This window comes from Ictidomys tridecemlineatus, chromosome 7 (genome assembly GCF_052094955.1).
Source record: "Ictidomys tridecemlineatus isolate mIctTri1 chromosome 7, mIctTri1.hap1, whole genome shotgun sequence".
NCBI classification, from domain to species: Eukaryota; Metazoa; Chordata; class Mammalia; order Rodentia; family Sciuridae; genus Ictidomys; species Ictidomys tridecemlineatus.
This window is the reverse complement of record NC_135483.1, coordinates 180377286-180392616: the sequence shown is the minus strand read 5'-3', so window position 1 is coordinate 180392616 and position 15331 is coordinate 180377286. Positions and strand designations below refer to the sequence as shown.

The following is a 15331-nucleotide window of genomic DNA, read 5'->3' as shown; positions in this document are numbered from 1 at the left end:
GGGGAAGGAGGAGAGGGACCTAAGGGAAGAGGCCTGACTGTGGCAGGTGGCCAGGGAAGACCTCTTCTCTCAGAGGTGATATGGAACCTGGAAATTGAGAGTCGGACCCTGCAGTGGGCACTGTTCTGGGCAGCGTGGTATCAAGGCCTGGGCAGGAGGGAGTATATGGTATGTTCTAGGAGTTTCTGGGGGGCTTCAGTCTCTCGGCAGGGCTGGGAGGACAGAGATCTGAGGGGCAGGCAGAGGTCAGGCCATGGCTGGAGAGGAGTTGCTGCCAGGCTAAGGCAGAGAAGCCATGGTCTGACATCCCTTTCTGAGCACTCCCTGGCTTGCTGCACCTGCAGGCAGCGACAGCGGGTAGTCAGAGATGCTGAGTCATCCAGGTGGGGGTGACTCAGGGCCAGGACCAGAGCTGGCTCAGGGGGAGGGGCGGCCCTGTTGTGAGCCCTGAGATCTGTGTCTGCTGATCTGTTTAATGACAGCCTTGCACTCCCAGAGTGGGAAGGTGGAAACTCCCCAAATGCCCATCAGCAAATATATAAACAAGTGTGACATACTCTCTGGAAACCTACACGGCCAGCAAAACAAACCATCTAGCATAACGGGTCTCCACACGCTCAAGGCTCGACATATACCATTAAGCTAAAAGAGGGGTTGCTGAGAAGACAGCTGATGACATTTATTAAAAATGGCAACACATGCAGAAACCACAGAGCTACCATTCTGGGATACAGATGTAGGTGGTAAAGTAAGCAGGGCGACAGGGGCTTATTTCTTAAACTGGGGGCGGGACAGAGGCTTGCTCTAGTACCTAGCCTTTTTTGAATGAGGGACTAACTCTTTAAAATCTCAAAACCACCCCACTGCTCCCTGCCTTTGCTCTGGCAGCCCCCCCCCCCGTCCCTGCCTGCAATGCCCTCCTGCCCACCCTCAGAGCCTTCTCCATTAACTGTGTTTCAGGCTCTGCTCACACCTGCCTCCTCAGAGAAGTGGCCCTTGATGAGGCCAGCAGAAAACCTCTTTTCTCTGCTCCATTTGGGGCATGCACCCTCCCCAACCCCCTGGGTCCTTGAGGCAGAGGCCATGCCTATGGCTTCCACCCAGGCGCCCTGGTCAGTGCCCTGCCCAGGGTGGGCAGACTCCCACCTGCGCCTCCTGTGGCTCCTCAGGGATCCTGGCAATCCTGCCGGAGCTCCCAGCTCAGCCCTTGGCATCAAGAACGTCTGGCTGGTGAGTAGGCAAGGCCAGGAGAGGGCCTGGCCTGTGGATGGTGCCGTGACAGAGGCCAAAATGTAGATTCCAAGGGACACCAGGCTGCTGGATCCTGGGAAGCCCAGGGGGGCGTCTTGCCCAATTAAGTCCTCTCCACCCATCTCCCCCTCCTCCCACCTGCTTCCCATGTCCCTCCCTCTCCCTGCTGCCTCCACAGACCTGGGTGAGCAGGGTGCTCTGCCAAGCAGGTCACCCAGACCCAAGGGCAGGGGTGGGGTTTCTGTCACTTGGGCACAAAATCCCAACTTCCTCTGCCATGTGGTCTGCATCCAGGGCCTCCAGGCCAGGAAGGGGAAGGAGGAAGCTGGAGTCTGCAGCTGGGCCCCCCCAGCCCCTGTTCTGCCCAGCTCAGGTCACAGGTCCCCTCTGGAGCTCATGCCTCACCTTCAATAACAATCAGCAGGTTTTTTGCCTCCGCCTGTGGGCACACCCTGAGTCGCGTGCTTCCCACCCCTGACCTCAGGCAGGTCACCCTCAAAACAGGACTGAGGCAGGTACTGTGGTCCTCCCATTTTACAGATGAGGAAATGGAGCCCAGAGAGGGGAAAGGGGCTCGCTTGATACCATAATGACTGCAGGCAGAGGTTCATTCCTGGCATCTTGATTGGGAGTCCACTCGGGCACTCAATTCCTCCCCAAACCCCAAATGAGGGGGTAGGATGAGAAGAGTGGTTCTGAACTATTTCGGGGCCACTCCAATTCCTCTGAGGGCCTTTTCTGAGAAAAATGATATGTCAGGGTGGTTACAGTGACCTGGACACACAGGGCAGAATTTGGCCTCTGGGACCTCCAGAGCTTGGACAGCTCTGAATCCTTTCTCTGGGCTAACTTGTTACCCAGGCAGCGTTCTGCACACAACTGCAGAGGAACAGGGACCCAGGGGTCTCAGGATAAGACCCTGACCCAGGACTCATGAAGGGCCCTTCTGAATCCAGGCTCTGGGATTCCTGATCCTGGACGGCTGGCGGGGCTGATGGTTCTGTGGGTCCCACTGAGAGCCAGATAGAGGAGAGAATTTAGGAAAAAAGGAACAAAGCCCAGTGGAGAAAATGTGGTAGTGGAGGAGACCCTGAGAAGAAGCTATGGCCTGTGGCCCACCCCACCCGACCTGGCTGCAATGCCGCTTTTATTCTACAGTGTTGGGGATTGGTCCCGGGGTCCTGTGCAAGAGCTCTGCCACTGAGCCCCATCCTAGACCCTGGCCCCTGATTTCTTTTTTTTCTCATACTTGATTTCTTTCTTTCTTTTTTCCCCCCTTGTACCAGGGATTGACTCCAAGTGTGCTTAACCACTGAGCCACATCCCCAGCCCTATTTTGTATTTTATTTAGGGTCTCACTGAGTTGCTTAGCACCTCGCTTTTGCTAAAGCTGCTTTGAACTAGCAATCCTCCTACCTCAGCCTTCCAAATTGCTGGGGTTACAGGGGTGCCCCACCAAGCTCAGCTGGCCTCTGGTTTCTTGAGTCATTACCAGGTACATAGCTTTGTTCTTCTATTGCTGGATGCAAGAGGCAAGACTCACTCACTCCCCAGCCTCAGCTTCCCTTTTTGTTAATCTGAGTGTCCCCCTAAAGTGCACATAACTCACAAGGTGACACTGACAACCCTGGGAACCAGAGGTGGGTTCACACTCTGCCACGGTTTCCCAAGTAGGGTCAGCAAGCTGGGATCCAGGACAGAGCTTCTCAAAGGAAGGCCCTGGCCAACTGCTCCTGAATGATCTGGGGTGCAGGCTAAACAGGAAGGTTGTCTGAGCTGCACAGTGGTGAACACCTACAATCCCAGCGACTCAAGAGGCTGATGCAGGAGGCAGCCTGGGCAACTTAGCAAGACCCTGTATCCAAATGCAATAAAGGGCTAGCGACATAGCTCTGAAGGAGAGCGTTTCTGAGCTCAATCCCCAGTTCTGGGGCGGGGGAGAGAGAGAAAGAGAGAGAGAGAAAGAGAGAGAGAGAGAGAGAGAGAGAGAGAGAGAGAGAGAGAGAGAGGGAGAGAGACTGACTCTGATTTTTCTCGTCCCTCCTCCTTTCTTGAATTCTGATTCAGCAGTTCTGCCCGGAACTACCCACCAACACATCTCCTAAAACAAAAGTTTCCTAATTGGTCCCCTGGGACCCAGGTGGGAGACAAAAAAAATCACCCCGCAGAGAGGGCAAGGCTGAAGCAGGGAGCAGTGGCCCTGGGTGAACTGCAGCTGCCCAGCGGCCTCCCTGCAGAGCACCAGCCCTGCAGTGTCGGGTCACAGACACCTCCTGACCTCACTGAGCCAAAGCATGGCCTCTGGTGTCTGAGGCTGAGCCTCCAGCCTAGGGGACGCTGTGTGGGACAGCTGGGGACCGTGAGTCAGAGCCCTCCTACCCCTCCCTCTGGTACACAGAAAACACACAATGGAACTCTTCTTCTTCCTCCTCCTCCCTCAGGCCCTTGTGCCATCTGGGCATCAGCCTCGGATGGCAAAGGCCAGGAGGGGATGAGCATAAAGGGGTCTGTACCCAACAGAATGACCTGAAAAGTCCCTACTGCTAGGGTCCCCTCCCCCCCTCCTTGGTACTTTTTTTTTGTAAGGAGTTTGAACCCTGGGGCACTCAACCACTGAGCCACATTTCCCAGCCCTTTGTTTTTTGTATTTTATTTTGAGACAGGGTCTCACCTAGTTGCTTAGGGCCTCACTAAATTGCTGAGGCTGGCTTTAAACTCACTATCCTCCTGCTTCAGCCTCCTGAGCCGCTGGGATTACAGACATGTGCCGCCAAACCCAGCCCCTCCAGTACTTTCTAAGTGGCTCCTGGCCTTAGTGGGTCCCTGATTCCACTGTGACCCAACAACTAAGCCCAGGCTGGTGAGGCCTCGGGTCAAGGGTGCTTCTGGCCAGGACCCAGCTTGCCCAAGTTTGCATGTGACCAGGGACAGGGCTTTCTTTTCTTCCTTCCTTCTTTCCTTTCTCTACTTCCTTCCTTGGGATTGAACCCAGGGGAGATCTACCATTGAGCTACATCCACACTCCCTTTTGGTTTTTATTCTAGACAGAGTCTCATTAAGTTGCTGAAGCCTCTCTTAAGTTGCGGAGGCTGGGCCTGAACTTCTGATCCTCTTGCCTTAGCCTCCTGAGTCACTGGGATTACAGGCATGTGCTGTCATGCCTAGCTTGCAACAGGACACTCTTAATGACACTGAACTTGGAATGGCAGGCCAGGATTGCAGCTCAATAGTAGAGCATTTGTCTAGCACATGTGAGGCACTGGGTTTGATCCTCAGCACCACATTAAAAAAAAAGGTATAAAAATTATATTTAAAAAAAACTTGAAATGGCCATCTGAGTGCTGAGGGACCTGGAAGGCTACCAGGACACAGGGTTCTGTTGGAGTCAGGGCCTGTTCAGAGGTCTCTTTGCAGTAGACAGCAGCTCCCTGTTTTGTGCTTTTTCAAAACTCAGGAACAAGAACCTGAGCCGGCTAAGGGCGCCTAGCAGGTGAGGTTCTCCTGAAGCTGCCAGATTGCCTGGGTGGGGGTGTCACTTCTCTGCCCAGAGAGGACCATGCATACGGGGTCAAAGCACAAGACTGCATTTCCTGCCATCTTCCTTAGACTTCGCAGCCCTCTCCAGAGGACAGACATCTTTCACGAAGGGGAAGGAGTGGCGCTCGGGGCTGTTGGACCTGACAGGAGGCACAGTAGGAGGCACAGTAAGAGCTGGAGGACCCTCCACTGAGCCTCGTGCTGGGTGGGCGGCCTGGGCCAGTCTCCTTGCCTGTACTCCTAGGCCACTTGCCCAGCGGGCTCTGGGTTTTGTTTGTTTTGGCATGGGGTGGGTTTACTTTGGCCTTCCCCTTCTCTTCCTCATCCTGACCCTAGGCTCTCTTGATTCAACCATTCCCTGAGCCAGGCCTGTGGGAACCAGAGTCAATCCCAGAACGGGCAAGAAGGTGCACTGAATCTGTAAGAGGAAAGAGGGTGGCAGGGTCCAGTATGGAGGCAGAGATGAATTTGGGCTGAGGAGGCTGGGCTGGCTTCCTGGAGGAGATGGCACCTGGGCCAAGCCAGTTTGAAAATTCAGAAACATCTAGCAAGGGCCAACATGAGCCAGGCATTGCTCTGAAGGCTGGACATGGTAGTGAAGAAAGTTTCTTCCCTTGTGTGGCCATATTCTGGTTGGAGGAGAAAAACAATAAACAAATAGACAAGTCAATGTATAGCATGTCAAGTGGGGACAGGTCCTGTGGAGACTGAAGCAGGGCAGAGAGATTGGAGTGTGCAGAGGCGGGACATTGCTGTTTACATGTCGGGTAAAAAGGGGCAGAGAATATTGAAGTCATTCTTTTTTTTTTTTTTGTACTGGGGATTGAACCCAGGGGTGCCACATCTCCAACTCTTTTTATTTTTATTTTTTTCTATTTTGAGATAGGTTCTCACTAAATTGCTTGGAGCCTCACTAAGTGGCTGAAGCTGGTCTCAAACTTGAGATCCTCCCGCCTCAGCCTCCCAAACTGCTGTGTTTACAGGTGCACACCACTGCACCTGGCTGTCATTCTTTGAATGGACTCGTTCTTTGTAAGAGAGATGGAAGGCTGAAGGGTCTGAGCAGAGGAACAGCATGCTTTAACTTAAATCAGAAGAGTTTCATTCTAGTCGCCACACTGAGGACACTGAGGGGCTGGAGGGCAGAGACAGCAATGGGAGGCCAGGTGGGAGGAGAAGCAGGGTGGGGAGGAGTTCAGATTTTGATGCATTGTGAAGACAAACCTTGAGGATGCAATAAAACTAGACCAAAGAGACACAGGGGAGGACAGACGTACTGACAGGTCAGACAGGAGTACAGGAAGAGTCCTGGGGAAGGGGACTTGGGCAGGTCTGGGGTTGGGTGCTGAGGGCTACAAAGACCTGGGTGGAGGTTAGCAGCTGTGCTCTGTGGTTTGGGAAGGGGACACCTGTTGGGCAGTAGGGGAGGGTGTGCGATAGGGAGAAAAGGGAAGCCAAGGGGCTGCCATGGTCTAGGTGGCAGGTGACTTCTCCAGGTCCCAAAGGCCTGAAGAAAGGAAAAGAACCCTCTCCCCCTCCCCCTTCCTGACAGGCTGTTGCAGACGGCCCAGCACCTTGCCTTCAGCTGGCTTTTATTCAGGCCATGAGCAGAGCAGGGTAGATGGTCCTTCACTCCCGTCAGGACTCCTGCCACCGCAGCATCAAGACAATGGGCCCCACTGGCCATGATAAAGGGCTTCCTCTTACAGAAGTGGTGCAAGTAAGGTTCACCCTGGGGACGGTTGGTTTTTTTCAGGTGTGTGTGGGGTGGCCAAGAAGGATTCCTGATGCACAGGAATGAGGGGGCGAGGGGCTTGGCCAGCTAGGGTTGTCCACTCCCAAAGGCTGCCGCTATCTACCTTCAACTCTCAGGCCACTGCATGAGCCTCGCCTCTGCCCCACTGACCTCCCTCAGCAGACAGAGGCTCTCCTCAGGGCCTTGACTGCAAAATCCTCTCAGCTATCCCCGAGAAGGCAAAGGGGCAACAGGGAAACTGTGGCATGAAGCAGGGGCACACATGCAAGAGTCCCCTCCTCCCGATTCCAGCTCCTGGGGTGCCCCTCCCCTGCACCAGTTTGGATATCTGTTTACATTTGTTCACGTGCACCTTTCCCCCACCTGGGGGCTCTGAGGCCACATTCTGCTCCTGTCTGTGATCCTAGTCTGCCCAGGGCAGTGAGGTGTTAACGAATGGAGGGATGTGGCCCTTCCCGGTGGGTGGTAGGTAGACAGCGGTGGAAGACACTAGTGAAGGGATATAAGGAAGCTCCAGAAGGAGCTGGTCACGCCAGGTACCCTCCCTCCTGCCCATCCCAGGCTACAGCAATTACCCACATTTCCTGAGGACCTACTCTGAGCCAGGCCCTGGGCACCTACACGTGAAATTCCATTTCATCTTCAGAGAAGCCCTATGAGGCAGGCACTCTCGCCATCCCCATTTTACAGATGCAAACGGCACAGAAAGGTTGTCTGTCCAAGGTCACATGGCCACTGCACAACAAAACTAGGATTCAAGAGCTGATTTGTCTGGTGACATGCTGTGTGCTTAGCTACTGTATACCCTCCCAGCCCCCACAGAGCCCCAAATGCATGTGTCTATCCTCAGTTTTGCCTACCTCAGCTGTGCCCAGTTATTCCCATTCCAAAAGACCAGTGATTGTGTTTGAGGAAAGCCTTTTATAAAGTTGACAAATGCCACTTCTGTATCATTATTAATGATACAAACAGCCTCTTTCCTGGCCATTGTTTAGGATTTCCCAGGGTCTACTTTCCAGCACCCCACCCAATCCTCCATTTGTGGTCCTCCCAGCCAGGTGCCCATGTGCTTTCCCCTCCCTCCCCATCCTTCCTGTGGGCCTGGGCGCCCACAGCACCAACTACTAGGCCTACACATTCTAGCCTACACGTTCTCGGTGGGTTTCCTGCTAGGCTCACCTCTCCAGCAGCCATTGGTCTGCCTCCCAGGGGACTGGACCAATTGTTTCTCAGACTCAGAGCATAGGATCTGGAATTCTGATTCCAGGCACACCCTTCTGCTCTGCCAATTTGGGAAGTTAATTCCAGGCAATCTTAAAATCCAGACATAGGAAAGCCCATAGAAATAATGAATTCTGAAGAAGATCTCTGAGAACTTGAAGTTCAGGAATTTGGAAATTTCTGGATCTCAAGTTCTAGGCATACCCAAAACCTCACAATTCTGATAGAATGATTTTGGACATTCTGATCTCAGCAATTTTAATTCCAGTTCCTCATGGACATTCCTATTTTCCATTTCCTTGGGCCATTTGTATGATAAACTTTTTTTTTTTTTTTTTGTACTGGGGATTGAACCCAGGGCTTTCTACACTGAGTTATATCCCCAACCCTTTTCATTTTTAAATTTGAGACAGGGCCTTGTTAAGTTGCTGAGACTGGCCTTAAACTTGTGATTCTCCTACCTCAGCCTGCTGAGTTGTTGGGATCACAGGTGAGCACCACTGAACTCAACCAAATTTACCAAGTTTGGAAGCTGGAAATAGATTTCAAACTCTTTTCTCAAAGACAGCTGTCAAATTCCCAGAAATTTTGTAAAATAAATTTTTAAAAAATTTTGTTCCAAAGGGTGTAGCTCAGTGGTAGAGGACATGCTTAGCATACATGAGGTCCTGGGCTCAATCCCCAGCACCAAAACAAAGACAAAAACAAAAACACCCCTCATAAATATTAAGATATTAATATATTCAAAATGTCATTATTTTAATGCTATCTGCAATGGGAAATAGCATTAAAATAATGAGCAATGGCAACTTGGTTGGAGCATTACCTACAATGTGACCAATGTTTGGGATAATGGCACCACAAGTATCCCAAAAGTCATGTACAAGATTTCCTTCATCCCCAGTATTCTTTTTAGTCCCACTAGGCCTTTCTATTTCTATTTCTCTGAATGCTAGTGAATGCCTAGGCCTGAAGCTTGGGGGGGAATCTGGGGAGGTGGGGGAGGAGGAGTGAATTGCACAATGCCTTCTCTGAACCTCAGGAAATTCCCAGGACTTGGCCTTCTCAGCAACCTGGCCTTTAGCCAGGGCTCCCACAATTCTCATCCCCCAAAATCACTGTCCTTAAACTGGGGCTTGAGTTTCTGCCCCATGGTCCCACTGGAAGTAGGGGGCCAGGGAGCCCTCAGAAGCCTGTGTTTTTCTGGCTCCTTCCCCTGTCTCCCTGTCTCTGTGGCAGACAGCACTGGTCACTGCTCTAGCCTTGGTCAGGGAAAGCAGGGCAGGGGGAGGGGAGGGAAGGGTATGCTGGGGACAGAGCCACTGGAGGTCAATGAGCCTTCAACAATCAGGCTGTTAGTCCAGTCAGATTTCTCAGCCAGCCGGGGGCCTCCAGGGTCCGGGGTAGGAGAAAAGGGACAGATTGATCTATATGGCTGGGACTCCTGCTTGGGACAAAAGAACCTATCTGGAGTGGTAGGGAGTTGGGTGATGGGGCAGGGATACATTAGGGAGGGGCGGTTTCCGTGCCAGTTATTTGGTCTGGGGCTTTCCTTCTCTCTTGCACCTGCCAGCTGAGCCAACGTCTCCTGCCCTCCATCCTGACAGGTCCCGTCTCGCCGGCCGGAGGCCCCTGCAAGATCCCCACTTCCCAGCTCCCTGGTCTCCAGCTTCTTATCTGGAGCATTTTCCCAGCTGCCTCTCACACTGGTTCCCTGGCTCCCTCGACCTCCTCGGCCGGTCCCAATTCTCTAACCCTCCAACTCCTGTCCTTCCTCAGTCGCTGCAAACTCATAGGCTTCTCCATCCCATTTCCCGATCCCTCCGCTCTTACCCGGGACCCTCTAGCCCAAGCCCGGTCCTAATCCCCAAGCACCCCAGTCCCGCCTCCACGTCCCCTCTCCCAGCGCTCGCGCCTTCCCGAACCCGCATCGGCCCAAGCCCGGACACTAACCCGATTCGGAAGAGCAGCCGCTGGCTGCGCGTCATGAGCAGGCCGCGGAGGCCCCGCCGCACCCGGCAGCTGCGGGGACTCAGGAGCAGAACTACGGCGAGGAGCAGCAGCCCGCAGCCGGCCACCCACAGCCCAGGCGCAGGCCAGCGGGCCCAGACCATGCTAGGGGGCGGCGCCGGCGGCCGCCGGGGGCGTGGCTGGGCGTTGCTAGGCGACGGCCGAGCCCCGGCCCCACGCGGGGAAGCTGCGGGATGGGGGCCGGGCTCCGGGCGCGCGGGCTTCGGGGCGCTCAGGGCGTTGCGGCGCCGCCCCGCCCCTGGCTCGAAATCGGACCCGCCCCCTCGCCAGCCTTGGCCGGGCGCACGCGGAGAAGGCCACCCGGCTGGAGGCGACCGGCTCTACTCCTCGTTGGCCCGCCTGGAGGCCCGACCCAAACGAGGTTCGGACCTGGCTAATCTGGGTCTACAGTCGCCTGAATCCTCAGAAGGAAAAGAAGCCCGCAGCCCGTGCCTCCTCCTTCCCCCTCCAGGGCACCTTGGGAGAGGCTCTGGAGTGGTCTTTCTAGCAAGAAGCCCTAAAGAGACTTTTTGAGGTGTAAGGAACCTGGAAGTTTATCTGAGTCAGTTGTTGTTAACTCAGTTTATTCATTCACTAAATTACTTTTCTAGCTCCTCCTAAATGCCAGGCACTGCGCCAGCATCTGAGGATGAAGGGTCAAAGATACCCAGCCTGTGTTCCTGGAATCTAGGATCTACAATCTAGAATCTAGTGAGGAGACAAACCAAGTTAGCAAACAATTATATGTATATACTTCACACACACACACACACACACACACACACACACACGCATGATGACAAATTGTGGTGCTATAGAGGAAGCAAAAAGTGGGGACAATGACATGGAGCGCAGAGAGGACTAATTTAGATGGGGAGGGCCCCCTGAGGAGGTGGCATTTCACCATGTCAGTAGGATAAGAGGCCGCCCAGGCTCAGGCTGAATAACTTGATCAAGGTTATGCAGTGAGGTGGGGCAGAGCCAGGTCTAGGACCAAGGCATCCTCCCTCCCATGCCCCATGGGATTTCCACATTGCTACCCTCCACCCCTTACTGCTGCCTTCCTGAAAGTGTTCCAGAAGTCCTTATGGCTGTGGGATAGAAGTGGATGCAAGAGGGCAAGGGAGGTGAAATCTACAAACTTAGGCACACAGGAGTCAGGGCTGGGCTTCTCTGGATCCGGTCTTGCCCTGGCGCAGTACAGGAAGGAAAGGAAATGCTGCAAGCAGTCAAGCTCACCAGGGCTCCCTCTGGGAGATGGTGTGGAGGGAAGCAGGTGAGGCAATGCTCTTGTTTTCTTCCCTGCTTCCTGTGCTCTGGTCTAAGACCAGATAACCTGACCCCCACATCATACATTTTCTCTTTCCTCTGAAATACAAGGATTAGATTTTTGGATCTAAAGGCGGCAGCCACACTGTGCAGAGTGTATAACTGTAGGATCATTGTGTACAATGTACCCTCCTTTTCCTACTTCTACCCAAAAAGCCAAGGGATGGGTAAAATTTTCCCCAAATGCAATTGCAATATGTATATACTTAACACACACACGCATCATGGAGCTTGTTTTACATGGATACATCTTGAGGGACAGTGCCTATGACCCACATCCATCTTGTTCCTTGCCTGCAGTTCAACTTCTCAGTGCCTGGCACAGAAAGGGCAGGTGCAGCAGAGGAGGCCTGAGGGAGAGGAAGACTGATAAACTAATTTGCAGAAAGCTCTTCCAGGATGGTGGAGTTTGTGTCTCTACATGCAAAGTGAAGAATTTTTACTTATTATAAGGTGTATTATAAACACTCCTTACTCCAGGTGAGGCTGTGCCAGGCAAGCATTATCTTGAGAAATTATAACACACTCCTTGTGATCAGAAACAGGAAATGCAGGCTCAAGTATGAGCCTGTGAAAAACAGACAACTGGATCCTAAATCTCAAGCCATATGCTCACATAAGACTAGAGATAACAAATCCAAGATGCATTTTGTGAAATACAAGGAGAAGACAAGGCTGGGGATAAAGCGGAAGGATGGGTGTTTTGGGGGACTCATACAGTCTCAGGAAATCATCCTTCCTTACCCTGGTCTGTTCTGGAAGACTTCCCATGGCTGCTCCAAATCTGCTTTCGTATCACCTCCTCTCCCATGAGAATCTTTTGTCCCAGCTAGACTGATGCTTCATTATCCACCCTGTCCTGCACCTTATACTCTGTAATACCTAACTAGTTATAACTTTTGGAATCTCCCATGTTGTTTCACACCCCCGTGCCCTTACACATGCTGTGCTTTCTGCCTGGAGTGCCAATCATTCTTTGTTCCCTAAAGATTCAGATCTGGTGCACTTGCTTCAAGAAAGCTTTTATTGAACCCTCCCACCCCCAGCGTGGGTTTAAGCATGTTCTCCTTGTGCCAACTCTCAGTCTTATACATAATCCTATCATTCAGGATATAAACGCAATACCCACGCCATATCTTCTTTGCTTACATGTCTATCTTAGAGTCCACAGTCTTGAAGACTTTACTGTCTTCTTTAAGAATAGGGATTATAATTTATTTATTCACCTTCAACTCTCCAGTGTCTGGTAGGATGCCAGATGCATGTTACACAATGTTCCTTGAAATATCAAACTCCTATCCATAGCCCACAAGGCCCCTGACTGATAGAGCCTGTCTCTTCAGCCTCCTCAGATGCCATTCTTCTTATCATCACAGATCAGTCACATGGTTCTTTGAATGTGCCAAGCTCATTCCCACCTCGGGGTCTTTGCTCATGCTCCATCCACTTGGTACGTAGTCCCCTCAGTTATTTAAACAGCTCAAATGCCAACAGATGAGAAATAACTCACATCTCCAGCTGAATGGTGATTGTGTGACACACCAGGTGCTCTCAAGTACAACTGGGTAGAGGAGTGCTACTGGTACCTAGGCTGAGGCCAGCGATGCTGTTAAAATCCTACAGTGCAGCTGGGGACAGTGGCACTCACCTGAAATCCCAGCATCGCAGGAGGCAGTGGCAGGAGGATTGCAAGTTCAAGGCCTGCCTCAGCGATTTAGTGATGCCCTAAGCAACTTGGCAAGACCCTTTCTCAAAATTAAAAAGTAAGGGGGCAGAGTGGAGATCTGGCTCAGTGGTTAAGCACCCCTGGGTTCAATCCTAGTACTAAAAAAAAAAAAAAAAAAAAAAAAAATCCTACAATGCACAGGACAAAGCCCCTACAACAAAGAATATGTAGCCCCAAATGTTTGTAGTATATGTTGAGAAACTGGCATATTCAAATATAAAAACTCACCAAGCTTTACACTTAAGATTTATACACTTTACCAAATGTATACATCAAATTAAAGAAAACAGTCACACCTTCGAGAAGCCTTCATGGGCCACTCCATCACTATTAAATTACTTGAGTTATTCTTTTTCCTTCACCTTAAAGGCACTTTTCACAATCTGACGTTATTTTGTGGTTCCTGTCTATCACCCCCATTGGAATATAAGCCCTGAAGTCAGGGGTGTGTATAATTCTTGGCCCAGAGAAGACATTTGGTTAAGTATTTGCTGAATGAATGAGTGGATGATAGAAGAAAAGAATGGATGAATGACAATCTATATTGCTGTTGAGACTGTGACTGTCAAAGGAACCCTCTTATTCCGACCAGTGGGCTTGGTCCCTGAAGGAGAGTTGGATGGAAACTGAACTCCAAGCAAGAGGCAGGTCTTGAACAGGGAGCAGAACAAACCACGCGGGAAAGCTGCAGGAGACCCCAGCCGGGGCACCGGTACACCTCTGGATCTTTGGCTACAGTGTCCTCTCCAGAGCAGCCTGGGGGCATGGCAAAGGCTAGGGTTTGCCTCTACAGTTCTCTTTGGGGAGACCCAGCAATGACCCGAGGGGGGTCAGGCATGTGGTGTGGTGGTTTCAGAGCTTTAACTACAAGGGGCAAGCGCCCCCCAGGTTCCCGGGATGGGTGGGGGTGGGGTTCTCACATCTGCCTCTTGTTCCGCCCGCCAGCCCGGGCTGTGCCCTTAGAATGAACAGCCTGTCCTCATCTTTGCAGCCCGGCTCAAGCTGGATGACTAGTGCTTGGTTGGCATACAGGAAATCACTGGCAACGATGATGATGATGATTTCAAGGACAATGACAATGATGACATGGCCATGAAGGAGTTTTGATGGTTGGAGCTTTTGAATGTTAGGAAAAAAGAGACAGCTTGATGGATCAGGGGGACAAAGTCAGTCCAGCTGAGTGAAGTTAACCCGATACAGAAGTGGTAGCTGGGATGCCCTGGTCCCTGCTCTGCCAAGCCCCAGCCACATCATTCTATTTTCTCATTTTTTGACCACCCAAAACTTACCATCCTGATGTGGACTTCCCTCAGAACCCTGATTTGGTGAAGCAGATCCTCCTCACCCTCTTCCTTCTCAAAGAGCTCCCTCCCTGTCCCCTCTCCATTTAAAAATATTTTTAGTTGTAGATGAGCACAATAACTATTGAATTTATTTATATGTGATGCTGAGGATTAAACCCAGTGCCTCACACGTGCCAGGCAAGCACTATACCACTGAGCCACAATCTTAGCCCTAGACAATGTCTCTTTAAATTATGCCCTCACGGTGCTGGGGATGTGGCTCAAGCAGTAGCGCGCTCTACTGGCATGCGTGCGGCCCGGGTACGATCCTCAGCCCACATACAAAGATGTTGTGTCCGTCAAATACTAAAAAATAAATATTAAAAAAAAAAAAATTATGCCCTCACTAAGTTGCTGAGGCTGACCTTGAACGTGGGATCCTTCTGCCTCAGCCTCCTGAGTTGTAATGGGTAACTAACTCAAGCCTGGATGTAAAATACAGTAAAAACACTGAGAATTAATGCCTGGGAAAGGGAGAGTTCCCCTCCCATTTCTAGTCAGCAATCTTTTGGATTGTAAATGCTGTCCCCTAGGATCTAACTACTTTCCTTTGAAGTATCTATGCCCCTTCAGAGGCTCTAGGCCCAAGGCTAGAGATTTATCAAAGGCCTTGTAAAAGGAGTTGGTTCTTCCCCTTTTCACACTCTGTGCTTCCCCTTGAAACCCGTGCAAAACTATGTATCTTTTAGACTAGAATATTCATGACGCTAGATAGCCTATAAATGTTGTGAAAACTGATGGTGGCTACTCAGAATTTGCAGTCTGATCTCCTCTGGGCCTGCCAGCCTGTAAAATAAAGCTTGGAGTTCTCCTCCTCTCTGAGTGCCCTGCGCTGCTCCTCCACCAGTCTGTTTTCCTCATCGAAGCCCTGGGATTACAGGTGTGCACTATGGCGCCTGGCGACCTGCTCTGTTTTGACTGAATCTGACCCCCATCTTCTACTCCCTTCCCTCCCTCCCACCTCCCCTCCCTCCATCTCCATCTCCCTCTCACCCCCTCACTTTTGCCGCCTACAGAGAAAACCAATCTCCTGCCTGTTGCAGCTCCAGGTTAGAATGGGATGTGCTAATTTTATTGCAGGTCAAGACCACAGCTCTTCCTGACTCCTATAAAAACATCTCTCCACCCCTCCCCATCAGTACATCCTCTGACCCCGCC

The 15331-nt window shown here is 51.6% G+C and overlaps 1 protein-coding gene across 4 annotated transcripts in view; it reads right to left on the bottom strand.

Annotated features, from left to right (window-relative positions):
- Pnkd (PNKD metallo-beta-lactamase domain containing) overlaps positions 1–15331 on the bottom strand; it is a 65433-nt gene that overhangs the window by 11564 nt on the left and 38538 nt on the right. The window contains exon 1 of one of the 4 annotated variants that reach the window (XM_005330462.5): positions 9719–10019. The exons of 2 other annotated variants lie outside the window; for them this stretch is intronic. In XM_005330462.5, coding sequence (XP_005330519.1) covers positions 9719–9879 — 161 coding nt within the window. In that variant the 5' untranslated portion in view covers positions 9880–10019. Of the gene's footprint in view, positions 1–1146; positions 1389–9718; positions 10020–15331 lie in introns of those variants that run through there. One more of the 4 variants, XM_078018001.1, reaches the window with a different exon arrangement.